The sequence below is a fragment of the Electrona antarctica genome, assembly GCF_951216825.1.
Source record: "Electrona antarctica genome assembly, chromosome: 2".
NCBI lineage: Eukaryota > Metazoa > Chordata > Actinopteri > Myctophiformes > Myctophidae > Electrona > Electrona antarctica.
In genome coordinates, this window is record NC_136807.1 from 20221433 (window position 1) to 20238871 (window position 17439).

Genomic DNA, 17439 nt, shown 5'->3' on the forward strand with positions numbered 1-17439 from the left:
AGTGGAAGCTGATTAAAGTGGAAACTGCTTAATGTCCTCAAAGTTAATTTTCATGATTTAGACAGATTAGTTTTTAACGCAAATGTTGCACAGAAAACGGGAAATGTAATTCCAGGCCTGATTCTCTTTCCTACTTTCCTTTTTTACGATGGAAAATACAAATACGAACACAAGTTTAATTGTGTTTAAACTCGGAATTAGTCATGATAAGGTTGAAGCCAAGAAGGCTTTTAATAGCACTTAAAGTCAGCGGCAATGAGTCTGCATCTGTCAGCAAAGAGCCAACTACACTATAAAAACCTGCACATCAATTTAACTCTCGAGTGTCAAGAAACAGACCATCAAGAGTTAAATTAAATCGTATGGTTTGTGATGTGTAGAGGGAGCGACCGTGAAGACAATCTAAGAAATGGTTTCCCACCATACTGTATCAGTTATCCAGTGACTGTGAGTGACCAATGAATAATATTATGTAATAATAACAGACAGTATATTATTTACCATACTTTTCACCCGGCATAATACAATGCCCACGAAGGACTCCAGGTTTAACCACTTCACATAAACCTTTTTCTTAGTTGACCAGAGTTCCCCAGGGCTCTACGCAAATATTTCACTTAACACTAAATCTCTTTGCCGCAACGCAACATGTTGTGAGCTGAATGATGCTCGTCCCAGAATAGAGAGGCTGGGGTTCATATGGTTAACTCAACAATTAGTGGACAGACACCCTGATTTGGACAGATTGGACACACAAACTGGACCAGCGTCATCGGAGCCTCACCGATATCATCTCTTCCTTCTTGCACTGCTGGGACAAGTCCCGGATCCCATTGACGAAGAGCTTATTGGCGTTGACATAAGCCTTCCCCGCCTCAATCATCCCACTGCATAGCTTCACCAGCTGGGGAGGAAAGAGAGGGATGGGTTAGTTAGTTAGTGTTATGAGTGTGCCAGGGACAACCGGTCAACATCAAAGTGTTTTGTGTCTATGTGTAATATAGCATAACATGTTGTGAAGTATATGAACATGTCCAATTATTAAGGTGTGTTACTGTAGGAGGCGGGCCGTCTAGAATTGGGTTTGTCCGTCTGTGCGTGTCTATAGTCAGGAGTGAGAGAGAAATCTGCTCTGCACGACACTCACATCAAGGAATGTATTCTGCATCAGATGCTCTATTGCAAACCTCTCACATCTATTTCCAGCGTGCAGCATCAGACACTCTATTTTTCTGCTTTTAAGCATGTGCTTGTCATCACCACACATGGACATTATGCATGTCACACAGTTGCATGTTTTCTTTCTAAAGTATTCAATTATCAGCTGTGGTAACATGGAGCGTGGTAGTGTACATTCTCAGGTTGGGTACACATGTTAGCCTATGACATCATTATGAGAATAGCATGAAGTCTTAATGTTAACCAGGACTTGGGGACTTAAGTCAGACACTGGTCATTTAGGGCTGTGGCTTGAACTTTGAACATGAATGTTTTCTGAGGAACTTTTTGATTTAATAGGTTGCAGTTGATTTTTCTTGGTGCAAATAAAACTTTACAGTAACAAAGGCCTGTCAGAAGGGTTAACTTCTGACCACTTAACTTGTTATATGTGCCGTAGCTTATTTCCCTAATATCCTTTCTTTTGCTTCTCCAATCCTGAAAGGATTTTTCCCCCTTCTCTCCCCCCCCCCCCCCCCCCCCCCCTCTCTTTCTCTCTCTCTCTCTCTGTGTTCTCAAGCCAGACTCGGTTCCTCAATACCCTCTTCACCAGCAAAGTCCCACTTCCTCCCAGCTGCTAAGCAGACGTTGAGGCTGAGCAACCTTGTCCCTCTCACTAATTCCCAAGAGGAGCCCCCCAGGGCTGAGAATGGGCTGAGAAATGTGCTGGGAAGGGACAGTGGGGAATCCCACCTGTTTGCTCATGCAGAGAAAAGACAAGCAGATCAGTGAATTAGTGCTTCAGCAGTTGGGGTCATGCTACTGTAATATGTGTGTGTCATGTGTGTGTGTGTGTCGTGTGTGTGTGTGTGTGTGTGTGTGTGTATGTGTGTCGTGTGTGTGTGTGTGTGTGTGTGTGTGTGCAAGCAATAAAACATCGACTTAGTTTCCACTGTTGAGATAGAGCATAAAAACCCCATTCAAAAGCACTTGGCAGTTGGCACAGGGAATGAATGCACTGTACATTCATGTACACACATTGCAATTTGCACACATGGCAAGGTTAACAATATGGTCACAGCATGTTCAGCACTTAGGGCAGCGGCTCTCAAGCTGGGGGTCGAGACCCACAGATGGATCACAAGATAATCTTAGGCGGGAAAGGGTTGAGTTCATATTAGATCATTTATAAAGCATATAAAGATATGTCTTTCTCTAATATTTACAGCATCTAGACTTCTTCCAGTCATTTTCCAAATAATATATCCTAGAAAGACAGTGTGTAACAAATTAGGGTTTGGCATCATAGTTCATTCTATGAACTTTACAACAGCAAGAGGGGGGTTGCAAGAAAGTGTCCTGTCATTTTTGGATCACTACATGAAAGGCTGAGATTGCTTTAAGCCACCCTGAAACAACTTCATCTATTTATTTATCATATTATACGGATAAAGATGAAAGAATATGAATGAGTAAAATATTATACGGATAGGAACAGGATTTTCTTCATATTTTAGTGCTTAGAACATTGGTAATCTGCAATGAGAGTGACAGAGTGAATACACAGCACAGCATGCATCACTGGCTCAATAAGTTCCTTGTTCTGATTTTCTTTCCCGCACATAATCTAATTTTCAAACCCTGTAATTGGATTAGCGTCTTTCATGCAGAGTTCCGAAAACAACCTCAAATCACTCCCAGAACAGCACATATTGTTCTATCAATATGCTATTGCTCCATCGTTTGTTGAACATAGCCTACCTTGGGTAAATTTATAAAAAATAGCATATAAACGTTATATTTTGCAGTTACTGTCTCTCAAGAGAATACCAAATATGTGACTGATGCCAGGCCACAATCACAATGTCAATTTAGTGTCCTGAACAATTTGGCTATTTCATAGTGATTGCCCAAAGGAGCCATAATAGCGGTTTCCGAAAAATGATGACAGTGAAGAGCGAGCAGTGACTGACTGATTAATCCTTCCTCTCACAGACACATACTGTAACTCAAGGTCAAACGGAACAGATGGACATGTGACATTAGCATTAGAGGCCAAACATCTGGCCCCATCGTTAAGGGGAAACCGGATGCTTTGATAGACAGTAATGTCATTGGTGGCTCGCATCTCAACAAACATGCTAAGCAAAACTGAGATTGATTAAATGTCGTGCCCCTCAGCGGTTAAGTTAACAAAGTTACGTAAAATCCAGTCTTCATTTGTAACTCATCTGATAGACCTTACCAATTAATTAACGATTAATAGTTTTTTGGGGAGGGCTAGTGTAAGTTACAGTGGTGGTGTGTGTGATATGAAATGTGAGCTTACCATAATCACAGTAATCCTTAATCATAATTCCAAAATATTTAAGAGCTTTTGGAGAGAAATTAGAATTTCCGTTTAAAGCACTACAGAGGGGAGGTGTTGTGCGTCTGTCCAGCTGATGCTTGTTGACGCTCGTTAATGCATCATCTTTTTCTTTTTCTTAACGGTTAACCATACCAATTTCTAAGCGGTTAACGTTTGGCCATCACTACAATATACAAATGTAACCAAATGGATCTGTAAGGGTATATTTACTTTCTCTAGCTACAAGTCGATGTGTATGTTTAGCATATTTACCTTACTAGATTCCATGTGCAAGCATCGACATTTTCTTTTAAAATAAAACAAAAACTACATTTGAGCAGCTATTGATCCAGAGCTACTAAGGGACTGGGTTTAATCAAAGCCTTGAAAGGCCTGCTGCGAGAGTGGATGTTACTGTGTAAATCACTTTGTTTGTAAACCCTGTACAATTAGACAGCAGTGTGGCACTTTCACAGCCATTATCCTTTAATCCTGCAATACCGATTTCTAATGTTATTCCTTATGGAGCATGTACTGTAATGTAATTACACTGTAATAATAATCCAAGAATAGGTTGCATTTGTAATATATTCATTTCACAAGAAGCTTGTATTACGCCTGCACCGATACCGTACTAAAACAAAATCCAATTATACAAACAGTAGCTCTGCCTTATGGGAAGCCATATATTGCGTGGCTTGTCTGCTTCCCAGTTCCAAACCTTTTCAGGCCGTGACCCCCCAAAATACCAAATCATATTTGAACTGGGGACCCTGACAACCCTGACACCCTACAATTCCAAGTGCAGTAGTTGAGGCATTACAATTAGTTTGACTTGGTTCCACAGATAAATATTGTGAAAATAGCAGATCTACAAGCTCACAGAGCTTGTATCTACAAGCTCACTTGTATCTACAAGCTCACAGAGCTTGTAGAAAGTTGCCTCTTTCTTATATTATTTTGACAATTTGATCAATATTTGACCAGTTTTCCTATGTTCAGCTTTGAGGGTGTGTGTAAACACAAACATCTCAAGGTTGAGAATACCATAATACAGGTATTGCGAGTGGAATCACCATTCTCTGTTACATGTGTGCAGTTCAAGATGGCACGCCGCACTGCTGTTGACAACATCAGCTAGCAAGCATGCTAATGTGTAGCATTATGACTTGATCGATCTTAAGCACTATAAAAGACCAATTAACGTACATCTGCGGCAGTGGCAGGGAGTGCGATATTTATTAATTGCCGTAGGCCTATGTCTACGGCATTGGCAGGAAGAGGGTTTAAGAGGCCTTAAGACCTTAATACCTTAAACTGTCACTTCACTGGCATCTAGGGATCCCCTCAAAATCATGTGGGGACCCCCCTGGGTGTCCCAACCCACAGATTGAGAACCCCTGTGCTAGTAGGCTACTATAACAAGGGTTGGACTGTGTTTATGATCTCGTTTTGGTGAGGTCAAGTTTGGCATTGAGATGATTAAAACTTTGTTCACAGAGAACAGTGCACATGCCATGGGACTGTCTTACCTTATCTAGCTTTGCTTCGATTTCCACAACCTCCGTCTCCACCTCATCGATATTTGCCCTGCGGAGGGGAAACATAAGGAAATGGTGTGAACTCTTTTTTTTTTTAATAATTCAAATCATCAAATGTTTATTTTCCAAAATGGTACATAATACAAGTACAATGCAGCAGCAAAATTACAAAACTCCCAAACAGCCAGTCCAAGAAACAAAACGATAAAAGAAAGAATATATCCAAAATTCGTCCCATGTCTCTTTCATTTTTTAACCTGGTGGATACCACAGAAAGTAACTTTCTCTCACTGGAAAGCACTGCCATTCTGCAATCTGCTTCTGATTTCTCCATGTCCTCAGACAGCATGCGTATGGTGTTCCATAAATCGAAGAGTGTCAGAGGGCTGTTCTGGAGAGCCAAAACCCAGACATGTTCGAGCATAAAGGGCAGAGGTTTTGAGTCGAGTGTACTGCTGAGGGAGCGCCCTTAAGTGACTCAGACACTGTCCCAAGAGCAGCTCAGCACAGTCACACAAATACGAGGAATTAATCAATGTGACTTTTACCATCATGGACCAAAAAACCTCAATGCACCTACCCACCGCAGCCACTGCTGCCCACACCAATATCAGAACCAACACCACTACCACACCCAACCACATCTGGAGGTCCCTGGGTGGAGGATGATTTACAAGTCAGGAGTGGGCTAACCGGCTGGCTGACGTCAACTCAAACATCATTCCTCAGAGGCCACAGCTGTGGGGAGGTTCCTCCCAATGCTCATTTGACAGCTTCATGTCAATAAGAGAGTGGCTTTATATATGGGGCTGTGGTCAGAGGCGAAGGATTGTTATTCTGCTTTCTGTCACTGCTGCCCAACCTCCAAAGCCTGCTCCCTGTCTCACTGTGGGAGAGTATTATGAATCTTGATTCACCACTACAGAACAGTAGAGTTTTCCACAGATTAGACTCCTAATTTACTCTAACGAGTTAAACACAAACCAACATTTAAAATAAATGTTCTTTTTATTAAAGAGAGGGAGAAAGAGAGAGAGGGGGAAAGGACATCTGTCTGTGAATTAAGACAACAGCCACCTCACACAGCAACTTTGTGAAAGTTTCTGTACTGTACTGTAATATCTGTTTCTGTACTGTATTATCAACCATGAGTGGCTGCCACAATATGCATCTCTCTCTCGCTCATCCCTCCCTTGGCCTTGGGTGGATTAGCTTGCTTGGCTGGGCTGCAGCGTGCTCAGGGGGAGGAAGGACTGCAGGCACGTGCGCTCTCCTCTGCCTCACCACCCCCACAAACTCTATTCCCACTGCCTCCATCAAAATACACGAGCACACGCACGCACACAAAAAATAAAGAGGACTGGAAACATACATTACCTAACTAAGCGATACCATACTATTATTGTTCCACGCACGTGTTATTGTAACCTCAACTGATCTCTTACAGGCCACACCCTCCTGCTCACCACGCCCAGCGATAATACCACAGAGGCTAGCCCACTCATAAGGTTTTCATTGATGTTCTTTTTAGAAACATCCCTTTTTTTTAATAATTATGTGATAATACGGAGTCAAGAGAGAGAGAGAAAGAGGCAGAAAGAGAGAAAGCTGTTTGAGGGGGCCCATTTTCCTCAGACTTGTCACCTGCATTTAATTATTGGCATGCCAGTGATAGTCCAATTATACTTTATTTATTATAAACTGACAAGCACTTATTTATTATAAACTGACAAGCACTTTCTAATGACCATTGATTCTACCAGCTGCTATGGACAGTGATTTCATTGCGAAAGCCAAACCACATTGCAGATATCCCCTCTTTAATTAACCCCTGTTTACCTGCATTCTCTATTTTGTGAATGCCAATCATTATAGGCACAGAAGATAAAATAATACAAATTGTCAACAACAACAAAAAGCTTCCCACAAAAGAATAGCAGATTTCTAAGCTTGTAATGTAGATTGTACGTTGAGCCTGTAGATCAGCTGTTTTTGAATAGGGCTTACGGTAAGTGGTTAATGCAGGTACAATCAGATTCAAGGCTGGTGCTCTGCCTCCGAGTACATTTGGAGCACACCTCTCAACAGAACGATTCCTCCACAAGTGAAGCCAGCTCAGGCTTCAATGAGCCTTATGGTCAGAGGCCTTCTGAGCCCCTGGCCTGCCAGATGTGTCTCCCTAGCGTACGGTCGGGGGGCAGGGGGGCTGGCTTGCAGGACAGCTGCTCCTGATGACCCCCGGGGGCCCCAAACCCCCACCTCCCCACCTCAATGCACATGCCTCTAATAATGGATCCACATAGACACCCCCCAGCCCCAGGCATGTAGCTATGGCAACCCTTCATTAAGTGGGCCGCAGTGGTCCCCAATGTGCTTGCAAGTTGACCCTTACTCACGCCACACACAGTGGAGTGGCCACTTAGATAATAACATGACTCACACAACAAGGCCACTGAAAGCATGCGACAGCCATGTCACCCTAAGGAGTGATCAATGGAACAGGCGCCATTAAAGAATCTATCTATAGACTATGTCACACAGTGGCAGTAAACACTGGTTCAAATCTCCTCCATGAAGAACGGTAAGGGGCGTCACTGATTGACCAGCATAAACCAGTTTATAATGCAGGTATAGGTGTTATTAACACTGGTGAAACACCACACAGCAGGAGTTCAGAACCGGTTAGAGCAGACTGAAACCGACATGCAGCAGCTTGTCTTCGGGATTAATCTGGGATCGTTTTGAGGTTTATTTCCGACATGGAACATTGCCGTTCAAGGACCACAGCGGTGTTAAAAAAAGCATAATAAATGCGGAGATTGTGCTGTGCAAGCAGGGCTCAGGCTGGTTCCTGGCCCATCAACGTGCTGACAGGGCGTCCAGAGAGGAAAGGACTGATGTGCTGTTTACTACAGCAAAGCTCCCCGAGAGGAACACGCAGTCACGCACACGACCTGATTATCTTCTTTCGCAATCACAAGCCACCTCACATCTTAACTAAATTCACATGGTGCCTGACCGCACGCAGTCAAATCCTCACTGTTAATTTAAGTGTAAGTGTAAAAAAATTCCATTCTTTACAGCCTCAGAGCTAAATGAAGACAGGATATGACTGTGCAGAGAGAGAGAGAGAGAGAGAGAGAGAGAGAGAGAGAGAGAGAGAGAGAAGCTTCATAGAAAAAGGTGTCGCAGCATTATTGGCATGCAGCAGTATATGCGCTCCCAGTCGCTCATTTCTATCTCTCATCTGCTTCTCTGTGAGCTGCATGGCTGAGAGTGATTGCAGCTGAGCACAGATGCCCCAGAGGGCTTGTGTTTTGGAAGACCAACCCAGGCAGAGTGGACCGCCGGTGGCCTGTGTATGGGTACAGAGCAGGTGGGAGGCCGAGGAGACCGTCAACACCGGGCCCAGGTACTGACCCCTAAAAACACAAGCAGCCATGGGCTCCCAGACACAACCGCCAGCTGGGGCGCATCAACTGAACCTGCAAGAGGTGGGTGGTTCAGTGTGGGAAGTACCAATGAGTTGCATTGCTGTCCCTCATTTCCTGCACTGCACCAGCATACAAATGAGAACAGCTGTAGCTCAGCCTGGATGCTCGCTTCAGTGATATCCCTCTGGAATAAGTGAGCGGTTCGATTTTAATCTGCTCTTTGCTCCGTCTCACACTGCTCGATATACCTTTAATCTGAGCTAACGTTAACAACCAGCAAAGCAGGAATTAATCGATAAGGGAGAGAGGGTTTGTGAGACCACACTGCAAAATCAGTAGTGTAAAGTAAACTAAAGCCTAATTTACTCAATTGTGCAAGGGTATCACTTGCAGAAAATAGCAGATCTATCATCTACAAGCTCACTAACATGTCCTAATGCAAGCTTGGCTCAGGCTTTAGTTTCACTCTCGGAATGAAAGTGACACCCCAGAGTTGATGCAATTGCAGTGCAGGGCCATGCAGGATGGGAGGCGGGGAGGCGAGGGTGGGTAAGGGCCCAGGGGAAGGAGGCTCTGTCAGTCCGAGGGCCCCATTGTGACATGGCATGACAGCATTTTGTTCGAATATTGATTGCTTTATAGTTTAAATAGGTCAGAGGATTGTGAGTCTGAATGGGTGATTGGAGGGGGTGGTTCCTGAGCATGTTCTTCAGCTCTACGGAGCAGCAGACTTGCCTGGTTTATTCTTAGTTGCACTGCAGTGCATGCATGGCTTCTAATGCCCAAGCCCTGTCCAGCTCTCCTCCTCTCATGAGAAGGCTGGCCCACTACACAGGCTAATGCAGGGTCAGGCAGGTGCCCTCTAGCTATGCTGCTATGTCAAGCACATACTGTATAGTACCAAAGATCCAGGTCCAGCTTATTTTCAGAGTTGGCTGGACACACGCAAAAAAACATCCTACCTCCCCACACAGTCTCTACCAGCCATCCTGCGGAGAGAGAGGGGGAGACTCATATTTCAATCACCGTACTGCCTTATTTCTTGGCATCTTCCAAAATAATTACAATTATCCGGTTGAAGTCATATATTTTTGAGGGGTGCTAGCCCCTCCTATATACAGGTTTAATGTTTGTTTTTAGTTCAATGTTTGTTTTAAAAACGCCATTGACAATGATGGGAAAATGTACGTCATCTTGTACCTAACACAAACATTAAATGCCATTAACAATAAAGAGAATTTAATGTTTGTGTTGGCACCGTTTGTTTTACATCACCTAATCAACATGAGTTAGACTTTAATATATTAGCGCCCCTCACTTCACACGGGTGTGATTTTTCAACATTCCATTAACTTAAAATTGCAGTGCCTGAACCATTCATCTGTAGTAACACGAGTCACCCGACCCTAATGCTTTTAGGGTGGAGGTGGCAGGAGCAGTTCAAATGCCTCCCAAAATACCCTTCCTGAAATGCCTTCAAAATCCAGGCTATTACTTCACAAGCCCAGGCTTTTATTTCCAATTGAAAGCGTACATGCTCTCCTGAGTCTCCTCTTACTCAAATTGGCACCACTACACTGTTGTGAGAGAGAAGGCCCCCAATCCTGCGATCAACAGCGGTTCCATTACTGCAGACCCAAAGAGAGAGTGCTGTTGAGCCTCAGATAGTCTTCAACACACATCTGCACTAATGGCTTCACAGACCATGTGTGTGCTCCAGCAATAATTACTCATTTATGCCTCAATTACAACATGCCAGGAGCACAGGCATTAAGCTGTCATCGGATGAGCAGATTCACTTGCATGTTCTGTGCGAGTCATGTACAAACAGGGCCAAGCTGTATCCGTCACAGGGTTACAATTTTGAGGCACTGGACAATATTTTCAGTCTTGCAGCGAGCCTATGGTTTCTTCCTTCCCTTCCCCCTTCCAGTGTCCTACTGGTTCAAATACTAGGGTGTAGCCAACAGCTGAGTGGCAGCTATTCACCAAACCCCGTTTCCAAGGCAATAGCCAAATAGACTTGGAGACAGTGCCCCCCCACCCACCATTTCACCACCCACCCGCACAAATACTCATTCAGTAGATTGAATACAGCAGGACCACCAACAGCTTGCAGTACTATACATTTCCTAAATTAGGACTTGGTGGGCCTAAGTTTAGGATTCTCTAAACAGCTGTCTGACACAGCCTGAGTTCAGGCAAATTATGGGCTTTCATGCAATTAATGACTACTGGTCATCTGACTCATCTGATCTCACTACTTTCAAGAGGAAGCCATGGATTTTGTCTGTGGGTGCTTCGTGTCCCCACAGCGGACCAGTTGTCCAATTGACTCCTAAATTTAACTTGGCATAAGTATCGCTCATGTGTCTGGGCATTGAACTGGCTACTCCCCCCCCCCCCCCCCCGTTTCAATTTGCATACAAATTGTACACTTTGCACGAACAGTACATTTCTGACCCAGATTATGGCCACTAGAGGACCAGCCGTACTTGCACGTGCCATCTGCAGTGCTCCATTGGAAAGTGAGCTGCTTCAGGTTCCTCTCGGTTCACATCTCGGATGTGACCCGAGCTGGTCACATCATGTGGGCACAGTTGTTAAGGTGGCCAGACAATGGCTCAGTGAGGGGGGGGGGGGGGGGGGTATGAGGGGCTTTTAGGTAGGAACTGCAACGGCTTGGTAACAAAGATGGGAAGATGGGAGTATGGGGGGGGCGTTGCAGGCTATGGGGTGGGTGAGGGAGTGGGTATGGGGAGTAGAAAGGGGATGGGAAGATTGGAGGAATTGGCAGGGTGGAGAGGGTCTGTCAGGGAGGAAATAAAGATGTGTAAAGGTCGCTCTCCAGTAAATAGACTAATTCAGACTACTACACTTACCGCTGCCGACAACTGGTGGAGAGTGACCTTAAGAAGCCGGGTGTGAAAAAACCCAGCACCGACTTCATTGGTCCTCTGAGAGGACCATGCACCATGCAGGACTTTCAGGCTGCATGCCAAAGCCCACACTCCCCCAAGGGCACTCAGTAAAGTACCGACTAAAGTGTCAGTGACAGGCCTAACTGCTACCTGACCCAGCAGCGTCCTCATGTGTCACGTGCCTATAGAGAGGCGTATACAGTATGTCAGTCCTCTCTAAGGATTTAGCTAAAACTCATACAATTCTGAAAAGGGCAGTGAAATACCCTTCAGGCTGAGACCGGAGGACGTTTCCAATGCCTCTAATGCCACACAAACACACCAAAGGCCAGGGGTTCTCAAATGTTTTTGGCTGGGGACCCCCAGAAATGCCTTGGCCATGTCTCTTGACCCCTGACTCGCCCCCCAACACAAATTGACCACACACACACACACACACACACACACACACACACACACACACACACACACACACACACACACACACACACACACACACACACACACACACACACACACACACACACACACACACACACACACACACACACACACACACACACACACACACACACAAGTAAGCTAAGAACATAACATCCGTCTAACAGTAGGATATCTGTACAATGAAAGTATACACTATAGAATGCTATGTCTACAATATGCTAGGTAAATTACATCATTTTAGCCTTTGCTAAGGTTGTCGAGGCTAGGGCAAGTGCTGCGGGCTCACATACAGGTGGCAGTGCTGCCTGCTACAAGTAAAACAATTGTTATTGGGAGATGACAAATATGAAATCGGAGAGAAAGCCCATTTTTGCTCTAGATGACAGCGCCAGGGTGAATGAGCTAAGCTTAATAATTTCTTTAATTTGTTTCCGTTGTGCAACAAATTATAAATTAGGGTTCACTCCGTGTGTCTTCAAGGGAGAGGACATGCGTATAGCACCACAGCTGACATGCTATGCATGTTCACTCTGTGTGTCTTCAAGGGAGAGGACATGCGTATAGCACCACAGCTGACATGCTATGCATGTTCACTCTGTGTGTCTTCAAGGGAGAGGACATGCGTATACGTATAGCACCACAGCTGACATGCTATGCATGCCAACAGTGTCCCATCTGTCTGGCCAGCATGCACTGCATGGCCTACCGCTGATGCTTATGGGACAGGTGCCTGAGCTCACCTTTTCTGACTGACACCGGGAAATAACTATAGAGGAGCGAGAGGGAAGGTGGTGGTAACAAGTACGGAACTCAGAAAGGCATGCATTGGGCTGGGTCTGACTCTGGGATGGGTTTATTTTGAGAGTCAATTTGCATATGGAGACCAGCTGAGATCGCGTCAGACCATTAGTAATCACACACACACACACACACACACACACACACACACACACACACACACACACACACACACACACACACACACACACACACACACACACACACACACACACACACACACACACACACACACACACACACACACACACACACACACACACACACACACACACAGAGGGGGAGATAAGAGAATGGGGTGTTTGTGTCAGGAGCTGGGGATTTGTTCTTGGCTCACATAACATATTCCCCTCTTGACTGCACACCGACCTTGCAAAATCAACACTCCTTATTTTGGAGAGGAGATATCTAGTCTGTCAGGGGGTTGAGACTGGAGTATTCTACCTCAGATGACCAGGCTGCCCGCTGAGGCTGAACTTTTGCCTGTCTGCTTTTCTGCCGCACCTCATGTGTGCCACACCCCTGTCTGGGTCCCCTTCGCCGTCCCCGTACACGTCTGTGGTGCTTCTCCACCACACAGGGACCACAGAAACACATAAATCATCAATGAGCAGCATGCCTGAAGGGCACAATATAATGTTCTTGCGGAAATCTGTCCCCAAAAAGTTGCAAAAGACTGGAAAATAAAGCAAAGATATTGCCGAAAAACGTGTTCTATTAAAGTGTTGATTTCACACTTTATTTGGTGTAGGAGAGATGACCTATGATTTTTATTTTATTTTCCAGGACTTTTCCCCTTATGTTATTCATTAATGTGTTATTCATCATTTGGATATTAGATCACGTAGCGATTTGGTGGCTCGGCTAAATATATTGACCACATGATTGCATTGTCCTTTGCCTAAAGTAAATGTAAAGTTTTGAGGACAGAGTGTGTGCGTGTGTGCGTGCGCACGTGCTTGCAGATGTGTGCCACGTGTGAAACACTTCGAATGTAGCAAAGCATTTTCTCTGCCGTTACAAAACCTGCTGTTCGAGTATGGCTCTGAGACCGTTAGTGTCTCCTTGGGCCTTGAACAACATGTGCACATATTTTCACTCCCTCCCTTGGAGAGAGAGAGAGACATTAGTTCTGGCCCTGTCCAACAACCAGCAACGGTTCACAGGCTCTCAGCCCAGCCAAGCAGTAAAGCAGCCAGGCAGGCAGGCAGTCCCCAAGCAGAGGATAACATTCCCCGTTTAATCTGACCACATGAATCCCATCTTCTTAATACTATAGAGCGGGAAACATAGACGCATTCTTCAGCAGAGACATTCAAACCAAACAAGACTCCTCTGGCCCATGAGAACCAAGTTCTTGCTATTTACTGTATGCTCCTGCTGCCAGCGTTTGTAATATGTCCAAAGGAAAAAGCCCAGGAAAAAAATAACGGTCAGGTTCCGCTTTTCATTTGAACACATTTTTTTGATAGCGCTCGTGTAGTGCAAAATAAACAAAAACTGCAGAAACCACACCATAAATGTAAGAATGTTTTAACAAAAAACGGGCGGTCTTAAAGTGGCATTAAAACAAAACAGAAATATTCCGTGGATGTTAATCAAATATGAATGCTCTGCAAGTTAAGTAGGGAGGGCCATCTAGTACAATCATTGCACTATTACTATCTCACATAAATGGAATGGAATTTTTTTATATAGAGACATTATCACATCCACCCAGACACACACAATCACACACCAGTAGGCCTAGGCCCCGAGAGTGACCCCTGACCCTGTTGCAACCCCTGCAAAACTGTGACCTAACCTCTAGGGAGAGGGCAGCTGCCCCCAGGGTTACGCAGGTTTCAACACCAAGTTTTTTTTAAAGCCTTTGTAAGAACATTAAAGGAGCATTCAGTGATTTGGAAAAAACCCTGGTCCACCCCGGTAACAAGATGTGCACATGCACACGCTCTACAGTGGGGGAAGTACAACAGACCAAAAGCACGTGCACCAATGCCCGCCCCACTCGATCATGATTGGAGGAAGGCCCCTCTCATCCTGATTGGATGAAGGCTTTGCCACCCAAAGCCCAAACCGAAACTAGGGTTTTTTGACCCCAGGGGCTCACTGGGGACAGGGATTAACTCCTTATATGGTCAGCACACTTTATAGTAGGGAGGATTATCCAAAAAATAAGAAAAAATAAGTGATATTTGAATTAAGTGAAATCACTGAATATACCTTTAATGAAATTTAAGAACTATTTCACATCCATACGAGTCCCTGAATTACTTGCAAAAGTAAATTAAGTTAGGCTATTCCAGTTGAGCATATAATTAGTGGATATTGGTTCCATGTTGGTTTCATTTTGTGTATTGATCAGATCAATACAAATCATTCCCCAAATCACATTTAAAAACGAGACTGAACTTAAGTAATGTTAAGTTAATTGTTAACTTCAGGATCCAATCTATCGTAAGATCTGACCAAATTTTACGGCCTCGAATTCAGATAACTGGATTTAAAACCCCAGTGTGCCCCTGTATCACACAGGAGGTTCAACTTCACAGGCAGCACAGACTGGTATAGAAGAGGTACTGCGCTAGTCTAACCTGCCAAAAGACACATTCTCTCCCAGTATGCAACTCCTCTGATTCTTCACAGTCAGGATCCAGGGAACAGCGTGTCAGATGGACACAGACGCTTGTTCTGACCACTAGCAACAGCTGTGGCTCTCATTGCCGACCATTTTTCATTCAATCCATTCAACTACTGTTCTGCTGCAGTGTGGAAAATAGGACTAGGACATTGGAAACTTAAAGTAAATTAGAAATATAAAAGGCAAAACCACAGAACAAATTTAGTTCTGTCAGATACACTGTATGTATGAGGGGTGGCTAAATCAAGTAGCCCTGTTTCTAGTCAAAAATACTGTTTGACTATATGAAGTCATTTCGTGACTTCAGAAGTTTCTGCAATACCAAAATAATGGCAATAACATTGTTGCCATGCTAACTGTCCTGGCTTAGAGCTTTGTGCTACACAAAATGGCAAAACATCTGGATCATCTAATTTTAGCCTCTGTCCAGACAGAGCAGAGGCAGATTTAAGTGGACATGACCTGAGCAAATCCATACTGTACTTCGACTAATAGAACAGAATTAATTTGCGCATGTCAAGATATTTGATGTCCTTGGTCAGTGTGCAATTTAAAAATCATATAAAAGCACGTCCCGGGCACCCAAAATTATAACCCACAGGGTTCATATGCGGCAGAAAGTCACATGTTTTTCTCTCCTACCGTATCTTAACTTGGAGCTATTCTTTCCTGTGTCAGCCTTTCCACTAAAGTCAAAGCTCTGATGACGAGGCAGCTTTGGAGCAGATGTCTTTTGCACAATAATGCCTTTCATTCAAGAAGTCAATACGACTGGATGGATACACTTCAGTATCGCAGATGGACATAAAAAAAAAACAATCTTGGAAAAAAAAGTGTCTTTGTATTGTACTTGCTGGGAAGAAAACAGTAACTCTATAACACCATTGTTGCTTCTTACAAGCATCCATTCAGAGCATTTCCAAATTGTTTGGATAACCTGATAGCACAGCCATTATTCTGTGGGTCCCAGAGGGAGGTCTGTTATTTGTTGCAGCCTGGCTGTTCGTCAGAGATTGAGGGTTTAACGGTGGTGGACTGGTGGTACACTGGGTTCAGGGCCAATGCTTAACAAGGAATCGTCAGGGGATTTGTAACTGCATGGCTCGGGGACGTGTGTCCATTCTAAAGCCCCTGGCGAAAGCCTTGAGGAGGACAAGGGGGCCGGATGGAGGGCATTGTGGAGGCTGGATGGGTGGTCAGCGGGATCACATCCAGCAAGCCATCACTGACTGAACGTGAACTGTAACCTTCCTACCTGGAAGTGTATAATTTTTTTGGGGGGGGAAGTAGCGGGATTTTGGCGGAAGTACCGCTCAAGGAAATTACGTTGACGCTTTACAAATCAGTTTACATTATCTGGACCTGGACCTAACAACATTTTGGAGTCATTGAAGACTTTTTAACCATGACAAATATTCGTATATAATAATAATAATAATAATAATAATATAATATAAGACGGTCGAACATTTGGCCAAAATAGGAGAGCATTCAAGAAGGAATTGCACTTTTAAAGTTTTTAATATTTTCACCTAACATGCCTAAAATAGGGACACCAGGTTCCAAGTGGTTACGTCTGTCCAGTGTTTCCCCGCCCAGTGTTTTGTTCCGTTAAATTCAGGAATCCGTTTGAATCATTCTAGACTAAAGGCCCAGACAGTCCGTTTTCACTTACGTTGGGGTGAGATAACACACACAATGCACTCCATCCGTTACGTTGCCCATAGTGCCCTGCGTTTCTGATAAATTATACACAACTATCAGAGCTTGTACACACTCTGTTCTCTGCTGTAATTCCGCGGAGTTCTCGTCTGAATTCATTGGGCGGCCCACTGCCCACTGGACATAACGCCAGTCCAGGCCTGATAATCACAGACGAGATTGCAAAGCAGTGCTTCGAACGATGACGTCATGTTGTCTTGTTTAACTTTCAATGTGATCTATCCATGCCGATCGTGTTTACAACTCGTGCCGGCGGAAGTGTCATCCTCTTTCAAGAAAGAGGGGTCGAGCAGAGGAGGAGCTCTCTGCTGCCAAAAGGTGGCCAGGGGTACTTTTCTCCGACTGCGTTGCGTTGCGTTGCGTCATTGCCTTGCGTTGCGTGAGGTTTGCCCCTAGACAGACGGATCACGTAAGGGACGAACTGGAGGGG

General features: G+C 44.5%; 1 protein-coding gene across 2 annotated transcripts in view; it reads right to left on the bottom strand.

The window, feature by feature from the left end:
- The window catches only part of acap3a (ArfGAP with coiled-coil, ankyrin repeat and PH domains 3a), a 65020-nt gene that overhangs the window by 33382 nt on the left and 14199 nt on the right, over positions 1-17439 (bottom strand). For both annotated transcript variants that reach the window (XM_079496035.1, XM_079496036.1), the window contains exons 2-3: positions 5041-5098; positions 785-904 (exon numbers count right to left, since the gene is read on the bottom strand). In XM_079496035.1, coding sequence (XP_079352161.1) covers positions 785-904; positions 5041-5098 — 178 coding nt within the window. The remainder of the gene's footprint in view (positions 1-784; positions 905-5040; positions 5099-17439) is intronic.